The 10,178-nt window shown below is 37.6% G+C and overlaps 1 protein-coding gene across 1 annotated transcript; it reads left to right on the top strand.

Annotated features, from left to right (window-relative positions):
- The first annotated feature begins 270 nt into the window (after nt 1-270).
- On the top strand, nt 271-777 carry LOC120077287. The gene has a single exon (XM_039031177.1). The coding sequence runs from the start codon at nt 271-273 to the stop codon at nt 775-777; it is 507 nt and encodes a 168-aa protein (XP_038887105.1).
- The last annotated feature ends 9,401 nt before the right edge of the window (nt 778-10,178 follow it).

Here is a 10,178-nt window from a genome sequence, read left to right as displayed (position 1 = left end):
TGCACCATTTCCCCGATACCTACAGAAAAAGAATGATGAGAAGAAATTTAAACGCTTCCTTGAGGTTTTCAAACAATTACACATCAATATCTCTCTCATTAAAGCGTTGAAGCAAATGCCTAGTTATGTAAAGTTCTCGAAAGATATTTTGTTGAAGAAAAGAAAAATTAGCGAGCTTGAAACTATGGCATTAACACAGGAATGCAACGCATTGATCAACAGTAAAATTTTCTAAAAAATACAAAGAGATCCAGGTAGTTTCACTATCCCATGTTAATAGGAGGAATAAATGTAGGGTATGTGTTGTATGATTTGGGAGCCAGTATCAATCTCATGACCCTTTTAATTTTTAAGAAACTTGGGATTGGTGAAGCTAGGCCTACCACGATGATGCTTCAACTCACTGACAGATCAATTACTTACCTAGAAGGAAAAATTGAAGATGTTCTAATGAAAGTTGATAAGTTAATATTTTCGATAGATTTTATTATTTTGGATTATGAAGCTGATAGGGACATTTCAATCATTCTTGGACGCCTGTTTCTAGTCGTCATAAAAGTGCTAATTGATGTGTACAAAGGGGAAATAACAGTGTGTGTGGATAACCAGGAAATAAAATTTAATGTGCTAAATGCATTGAAGTTTCCAGACGACGCAGAATCTTTTCAGCTCATTGACTCAATTCAACTATCTGAGGAAGAGGACCAAGTCTATGAGGTCCATGCATTGAATGAAAGCACAAGGAAGCTCGAGCTGCTAAGTTTGGATGAGCAGTAGTCAAAACCAACGGTTCCATCTCTGGAGGAGCTGCCAATGCTTGAGCTCAAATGAGCAACTTTTAAAGTATGCTTTCCTTGGAAACAATTACACTTTACTAGTAATAATTTCAGCTACACTTCTTCTTCTAATGAGAAACTTTTATTGCAGGTACTTAAGAAGCATACACGTGCGATCGGATGGACGTTGGCTGATATCAGAGGGATCAACTTGTTGGGAATGGCCTAATCTCGTAGTTTGTAAATGTTGTTAACATATGCTATTATCAATAAAAATGTTGTTGAGTTTTTATTCAATAAATTACTATTGATATTGCATCCTTCTATGAAAATCCAATAAATGAATCCATGGATATAACATGAATACTTTAACTTTATGTGGTGACATAAAAATGGATCAAGTTTTGATATGTAGCCTAAATGAATACCTCATCCTAGTGACACTATTGACACTATTGGATGCGGCCCATTTTGTATACTGATACAAATGATGTGATCCAAAACTCATTCATGTAGAGACATGTGAGTGGAGGCATCCTATGCAATGAGTATGCATAAGATCGGACCTCAAAATAGTCATTTTTCTTTATAACCGTTTACTGTTAAAACTGACCATCTCAAACTGAATGACCTAGGGTAACTCGATCTTAATATTGAGCTAACTATGAACTCTTGTTTATTCGAGATTATCCTTTGATCTGCATAGGTGAGAGTAGTCCAACTGCACTGCTTAATAAGCCTCCCATTTTAGGGATAAGACTGGATAGATAGTCGAGGACATAACTTTGCAATATGGAATTCACTCCTACCCGATTTAGGGTTAGCAGATGGGTCGTTCTCTTAAGCGTTGATGTCTTGTCTTGAACAACAGGGCCTTGCCCTTTCTTGGAAGAAAGGGTTATGATTTGTAAGTTGGACTGTAAATCAATTGTTCAATGGTGGATCAGTGGGAACTTAAGGAACAAATGTATTTACAGGGGTATTTGACCCAACTGTAAATATGAACAAGCTGTGAAGGATTGACTTACCAATTATGGTTAAAATGGACAGAAATATATCTACAGTGAGGAGAGTGCAACTATCGAGCTATAGTGGAATGTTGATGATGTAAATTTAGAACGCAATTTATGTGATGCATGTCTTAAGCTATGCGTTTGTTCTCATGCGTCGGTGGTCATGCGTTGGAATGGAAAGTATGCGTTAATCTTGTATGCAATGACCATGCGTTCCTATCACAAGTTTTCTTGCGCTTTCGCCAAGTATAACGAGATTACAAGTTTCTCGGGTGATCCGAGGTCGAACTCAGGGACTTGTAGCTAAATGTCATGAAGTAATGTGTTTGCGGCGAAGAATAAAAGAATGTTGAGGGTTACTGGCTATGCGTTACTCCTACTCCTAACTAACAGATTAAGCAGTAGAAGTATGACTGTGAGAGATAAGAGACACGACAATTGTTAACGTGTAGTAAAATGTATGGGAAAATAGATAAAATGGTGAGGATGTCTTCACCGCAACACTAAGCTTGACCGCAAGGGTAACCCCAGCCAACATATGCTATGCGATCATGCTATACACACTTGACGTAGATGCATGCAATATATATGTGATAGTGTTGAGAGGCCTTATTTCTAAGTCTCTATTCCCGCTCATGTGCTCTCACACATAGGCAAGATGACCGCATACCACCATATCCTACTTAAAGGGTGCATACGCTGTGTAATAGTAAACGAAACTTATTCTTATGTCCCCATTCTTGCTTATGCGATCTAATCTGCTCTCCCGAGTCTAGATTTGATTTTTAGACTACTCTTCCAAGTATGCCTAAATGATGAATGATGCGCTCATAAGACAAGGTAATCACAAAAAACATGGTTGATGTAAGATTATTCCTATTTCTAGCGAACACTTGCTTAATGCGATCAACTACTTACCCTCCTAGTTGGTTGCTGCTGACTCTACTCATAGACAAGCATTGCGTCCGCTTATAGACAAGTATTGCTACAGCTTCACACTAAACAAATAGGATTTTCTCACAATACTCGTGCAACGCACACCTCTCGGTGGTTTGCTACATGCTTCATATGTCTATGTCGCATGATTAAGTATGCGATACTCTAACAGTCTTACTAAGTAATGCAATGAAAGTGAAGGATGCTCAGTAAATGAAGATGGAGATGGAATCAAAGGAAAATATAGAAATGCATTGATCACAAAATGTTTTAATCTCTTAAGCCACAATGTAATACAATACAAGGATATAAAAGAAATGGAGAGCCAAATGGAAGCAATGCCTTGCTTCCATCAGATGTGTGTCAAGGCTACCGGCGGTACCATGGATGGCTGGTGGAGTAGACTCTCTCAAGCTCTAACTCCCGCGAAGGCTCCGGTCGTCACTCGGAATGGTTGAGGGGATGAAAAACTCTCAAGACTATCTTCTCACGCTTTGGTTTGGATCACAAGGATCTACCCGAAGGTAGAAAACCTTGGATGATTTGAAATTATGCTCTAAGGCTTCTATTTATAGAGCTTGATCGCTGACAACATTTATAGACCTTCTCTGAATCTGACACTCGCGGCGCGATGGTTCTTTTCTGAATCTCTACCACTCATAGCATGGTAGGTGAAATGTCAACAACATCTTTTTTATGATCCCATGTATGCGTTCATGCTTGTATTCCACCAACCTTGTGATCGCCCTTCTATTATGGTTATTATTTTGTAGCCACAATCTCCCTACGATGACTGAATTCGCTTGATCACTGCAACACCCATGCCGATGGACGCATGCGATCACCGCATGCGTTCGTCTTTGCGATAGCCTCGCTTCCACGCATGCGATCAATTTCTGCGTTTTCTACAAAAATAAACAATTGAACGCATAATAACACATAAAAGTGGGTTAGCCGAGATTCTTAATGTCGATCGACGCAAACTCGTTTTCTCATGAATCCTTAGTATAATCGCTGCATATTCTACTTAACAACCCTCATAATTCTAAATAAAAGGCTTATAATAATGTACATTTCTACCCATCATCAAATGTCTTAGTAGTTAACGAATATTGATTAATTCGGTTTAAAGAGTTTAACCAATTAATTACAAGTCGTTGGAGCTCATCATCTGTAGGTCCATAAGGTCCCTCTACTAGCTCGTAATTTGGATTAGTAAATTGAGTAATCTTGATAAGATTTGAAATTAGTGTTTAGAATTTGAAATGTTCAAATTCAATTAAGGTTTCTATTTATTATATTCGATACAATTAAAAGTTTAATTTTATCGAAATTAAACGAAATTGGAGAAATGATTAATGTTTAAATATGATTTAAATATTAATTAAATTAATTTCATTTTGATGAAATTGGTTTTTATTAATTTAATATTAGATATTAAATTATTTTTAATTAAAATGTTTAATTAATTAATTATATTTAAAATTAATTAATTGAATTAATTTTATAAAACTAATTAAATAAGTTTAATTTACAAAATTGATTTTTGAAATCATTTTGTAGAAAAACTTTTTTAAAATTGTTTTTCAAAGTGGAGAATTCCAAAATGTTGGAAATCTCCACTAAATCTTCAACTATCTTATTCATTTCTCTATTTTCTCAATCAAGTAGGAGCTGCCCTTCATGCAAACCATGTAATTGCATGTTGAAAGCTCTATAAATAGAAGTGCATAAATGAATTATGGGAGAGGCTCACTAAGAACTTCATCAGAAACTTTGCAGAAATTATAAAACCCTCTTCATATCTTATATACTTCTAGCTCAAATTAGTGTTTCCACCACACAATTCTTGTAAGAGAATAGTAGAGAAGATCTTGGTGGTTGTCTACTTGAAGGTTGAAGTTCTTTCACGTGGATTTCAACTAGATTTGAAGAGGATACTTCAAAGGTATTGTGTTCCTCAAACTCTCTTCTGTAAAGGTTACTTTGAAGCATGTTTAAACTCAAATAAGTATGATTAGAGTGCTTATTGATTTTGTTTTTCCTCCGCTGCACGCTAATATACTCTTACACAACCTGTCTTACTGTATGCATTGAAGGAAATCGAACTCGAGATTTCCATGAGCAGCAGAAATAAGAACATTCCAAATTACAATCATGAATGAACATTACAAATTATAGTCGTATACAAAACATGCGGTTATACAATTAATATAGAAATTACAGCATGAACAACAAATGAACAAGAAATAACTCTACAAACATTTATCGCCTCGTCTCCACGCTCCTTGCTAATGAACGCTCGAACACAACAACCTCGAATGCTCGATTTACACGACTGCAACACAGCACGAACACTTCGTGCTCATCCTCAACGATCGCCTCGATCACGAACTCCTCCGCAACATGAACGACCTCCACAGAACCTCGACGGTGTCGAGTTGAGTATGACACCACTAAGAAGGCTACCTTGGTATTCTTGGTGTGAGAAACCAGAGGGTGGGCTCTGTTCGGACTTGGTTTGAGGTAGACGAAATAACAAAATGCATCAGTTTGTTTGTTTAGTTTGGTTTCGGTTCAATTCTTGAGACTCATATTGTAATTCTATGAGTTTTATTATGAATTTATAAGATTTTATCTTGAGGATATTCTTCAATTTTCGTGTATGGGATAATCTGACAAATTAGCTATGCATGTTTAATTGATTACTTTGATTGGCCGTAATTTGTAATCGTTAGATAGTCGTCACCTAGAAGCATGAGTTAAGTTAGTTTGTTGTGTTAATTTAGGATCCCATTTAGCAAGCATTTACTTTCTAACTTAGATAACTCTCGCTCAATTAATTGGTTAGAAGATGAAAATCAATTAATTGGCTTAGCTTTGCCTTGAATCTTAATGCCTGTCGATTGATTGGTTGGTTGTGGATTCTCGCTTTTCTGTTAATTAACTTGATTTTGTGGACTACCGATTAGGATTCTAATCGAGTAGGCTAAGTTTTAATTTGAATATTCTCACGCATCTTTTGATTAGTCTGTGATAGAATTGATGAGGAATGAACTAAACTATAATTACCCAAGCTAAGTATTTTTTTTTATTGATAAATTGTTGCATTCTCTTACGTTGCACACTTTTTGTTCTCTTGCAATTTATTTCAGAATTTCTCACAACCCCCTCCCTCTCTTGGTTACTTCCTACAAGTTCCAACTTTTTAGGAATCCATATTCGGCTCTCTGTGGTTCGACCCCAAACTTGCTACTTGTACTACTAGTTAGTATAAGGGGTTAGTTCGGTGAATACAAATTTCATTTGCATAGGCGCCGGTTCACAAGCGACGGTGAATCCGGCGGCCAACTAAATTAGCACCGTTGTCGGGGAGCCAACTGAATCCTTGATTTTTTAAACTTATAGTGTTTATCCTTGCTAATCAATTTTCTTTTTTTGTGCATAACCCACACTCCCAAAGGTTCTAAACAATTGTATTTTGCAGATATTTCCTGGGAGGAGCAGAGAATCTGAAGAGAAAGGAGACAACAAGCTGTGTTTAACAGAGAAATTCGTGTAGAAGGCACATCGGGAGAAGAAAGCAATCTTAAAGATTTTCCAGTGATGTCTAAACGAGAAAAGACCCTCAAGGATCTTGCAACATCTGACTTCATTTAGCAGCCCTTGTGCATTGCCTATCCTAAGACGACAGATAACTTTGAGCTTAAATCTGGCTTAATTCACTTACTTCCTACATTTTCTGTTCTACAGGGCGAGGATCTGCAAAAAAAAATTGAAGGAATTCTATGTGGTGTGCAATGGGATGGGACCTAATGGGGTGACCCATGAGCAGATAAATATGAGAGCATTCCTCTTTTCATTGAAGGGAGATGCCAAAAAGTGGCTCTATATTCTTCCACCAAGGAGCATCATGTCCTGGGAGAATTGCAGAGGCAGTTTTTGGAGAAGTTATTTCCAACATCTTGAGCTGCTAGTGTTAGAAAGAAAATTTACATCATGCAGTTCGACGGGGAGACCCTTCATGAGTATTGAGAACGATTCAAAAATACCTGTGCCAAGTTTCCCCATCATTAGATCTTATACTAACTCTTGATCCAATACTTTTATGAGGGACTGATGCAGACCGACAAAACTAGTATAGATACAGCTGTAGGAGAAGCCTAGTCAATAAAACCCTAACTGAGGCAATGAATCTAATAGCTATCATGACTACAAATTCTCAACAGTTTGGAACAAGAGCTACAGTCAGTGTCAAATCCACAAATAAGGTAAGTGAACTTAAGAAAGAAGTATCTGACTTAGTTTATGTTGTTAAACAGTTGGCGAAAGTGGAGATTGGACAGCCTGCTACTGTTTGCCAAGTATGTCATGAGATTGGCCATTCAGCTGACGTTTGCCCAAGTGCTCGGTAAGGAACAATTCCTGAGGTAAATGCCATTGGAGGCTACAATTACAAAGGGAAAAACAGAAGGCGGGACCTATTCAGTCAGACTTACAATCCTGGGTGAAGAGACTCAGCCTCATCATGGAGCTTCGTCTAGTTCAGGTATGTCCTTAGAAGACATTGTTAAAAGTCTTGCTGACAACTCTTTTAAATTTCAATAGGATACACAGAATTTTCAGCAGGATACAAAGAAAGCCATTGAAGCTTTAGAGACCCAAGTCTCACAGCTAGCCACCTCTATGAGCAAATTAGAAAGACAGTCTGCAAACTCTCATCCCAGCCCGAGTCAATTCTTAGAGAAAATGTTAGTGCGATCACGTTGAGAAGTGGCAAGGAGTTGGAGCCACCTATTGAGTCCGTGAAAGAACCAGAATTGGAGAGTCCAGGAATTTCTTCTTCAAATTCAACCGTTTTACCACCATAAAACAAACAGGGAGTATCTTCTCACCTTTATCCTTCTTTACATGCGTACGTGCCTAAAGCGCCTTTTCCTTCCAGGCTTGCAAGGCTAAAGGAACCAGCTGTAGACAAGGACAATGAGCTTTTGGAGATGTTTAGAAGGGTAGAGATAAATGTTCCTCTCCTTGATGTTTTCAAGAAAATTCCTAAATATACCAAATTTCTGAAGGAGCTTTGCACGAGGAAGAGACAAGCCAAGGAAAAGGAGAGCATGATGGTAAGTCATTCTATGTCTGCAATCCTTCAGAAAAACTTGCCAGAAAAATAGAAAGATTCAAGTATGTTTTCTCTCCCTTGCATTATAGAGAAAAAGAAAATTTATAGGGTCATGCTAGATTTGGGTGCGTCAATAAATATTATGCCTTATTCAATTTATCAAAATTTAAAATTAAAGAACCTAACTAAAACTGGAGTTGTTATTCAATTAGCCGATAGGTCTTTTATACACCCATTAGGAGTCATAGAGGATATCCTAGTTCAAGTCAATGAATTGTTTTTTCCTATTGATTTCTATGTTCTTAAAATGGAAGAGCCCACATCTATCTTATCTGCATCCATCTTACTTGGTTGGCCTTTTATGAAAATGGCCAAGACTAAGATTGATGTGGATGAGGGCATTTTTTCTGTGGAGTTCGATGGTGAGTTGGTTAAATTTAATATTTTTGATGCTCTAAAAACTCCTACCATAGGGCAAGTACATTCTTTATGCAAGATTGATGTGTTTGACTCTCTTGAGTAGGAAGTTATATGGGACGTCTATGATGAAGATGAGGATGACTCAAGAGATTTGAACCCACTTGGAGAGCTTGCCACCTTGTGTATGACAAAGCCGGTAGGTATGCCCTCAAGCAAGTCGTATTCAATAGTATCTCCAGAAATAGGTACCTAACCTAATCCAAGTACTATGGATTGTTTAGGCTATTTTACTCTAAGTTGATCAAGTTTATGTCTCCACATAAAGTCTAAGTATTCATGACAATAGCCAAAGGTTTGTATTTTATTGGATTTAGATTATTAAACAATCAATAACACTTGTCTGAATGAACTTCATATATGTTTACTTTTTACAAAACTATGAGTTTTAGGGCATACAATCCAACAAACTCCCACTTGGACTAAAACTCCTAGTAGGTTACAACAAAGTTGAGTGTTGTGAGAGAAAACTAAATACAATAAACTAAGGCATCCCATACCCACAATTTCTACCCACTTGCCCTATTTATTCTACCCGTAATCCTAAACTCTTCAGGTGACCCTAAAAAATCTTAGCCGTAAGGGCCTTTGTAAACGGATTAGCAATATTCTCCTCAGATGCTATTTGTCTCACAATAACATCTTGTTCTAGCACAATCTCTTTGATGAGATGATATTTGTACTCAATATGTTTCCGCACTTATGGCTTCTAGGTTCTTTGGAGTTCGCTACTGCCCCACTGTTATCGCAATACAAAGTGATTGGTAAACGCATGTCTAGATCAACTTCCAGATCATGTAGGAACTTCCTAAACCATACTGCTTTCTTGGCTGCTTCAAAAGCAACAGTATATTCTTCTTCCATCGTGGAGTCTGCAATGTAGCTCTGCTTAATACTTCTCCATACTACTGCTCCTCCATGTAGAGTGAACACCGATCCCGAAGTAGATATCCAAGAATCTATATCGATCTGAAAATTGGAGTCATTATATCTCGTAAGGATCAAATCCTTGTTTCCATATACGAGCACGTAGTTCCTCATTCTCCTAAGATACTTGAGGATATTCTTAAAGCAGTCCAATGTTCATAACCAAGATTTGAATGATACCTATTAGCAGTCCCTACTGCAAAGCATATGTCTGGAGGAGTACATAGCATTGCACACATCATATGCATAATAAGTAAATAATACTAAAGTGAACCGGTTTTGGCATTAAAAGAAAACAGCTCCCTCGAACCAACTTTAAACACTTTGAACCAACCCAAACCGGCCAAAAACCACTCGAACCGGCTTGAAAACACCAAAAACCAGGTTGAACCGGTCAAACTGGCTCAGCCAGGTCAACTAGACCAGTCCAGACCGGTTGGTCAAAAGAAGGAGCACGCGGGTCGACAGGGCGCGAATGGAGTTGTGAAGCGGGTCGGGTCGACGAGGCAACTGTCGCGCATGGACTCAACGAATCGGGTCGAATGGGTGTTGCGGGTCGGGTCCTTAGGACTGGACTAGGTCTAGGAGTAACTTCTGGGTCTGTGAGCTTTTCTCCACCAAAATGAAGTTATCCTCTTTCTCAGAACCGAGCAATTACAGCCTAATAAGGACTCTAATGACTCTAGCAAATTTACATACCTTTTGCCATACACTAAAGCTCATATACATGTGAGCAAATACAAATTCCAACAAGAAATTAAATGAAAACTAATGCCAAAACCGTAATGTATCCACTTTAGTCAATCAAACATTCATCACATGAATAACACCCACCAAAATGCAATATGTTGGGTTTTATGTCCTAAAACTCGTGGTTTGTAAACAATAAAACTTATTTTGTCAATTCAATAAGTTGTTATTGAATAT

The sequence above is a fragment of the Benincasa hispida genome, chromosome 5, assembly GCF_009727055.1.
Source record: "Benincasa hispida cultivar B227 chromosome 5, ASM972705v1, whole genome shotgun sequence".
NCBI lineage: Eukaryota > Viridiplantae > Streptophyta > Magnoliopsida > Cucurbitales > Cucurbitaceae > Benincasa > Benincasa hispida.
Note: the sequence above shows the minus strand (reverse complement) of the source record. Positions and strands in the feature narration are given on the sequence as shown.

Excerpts from the sequence above, each read along its gene's own strand:
- LOC120077287 (XM_039031177.1), top strand. The coding sequence starts at position 271 with ATGTTAATAGGAGGAATAAATGTAGGGTATGTGTTGTATGATTTGGGA.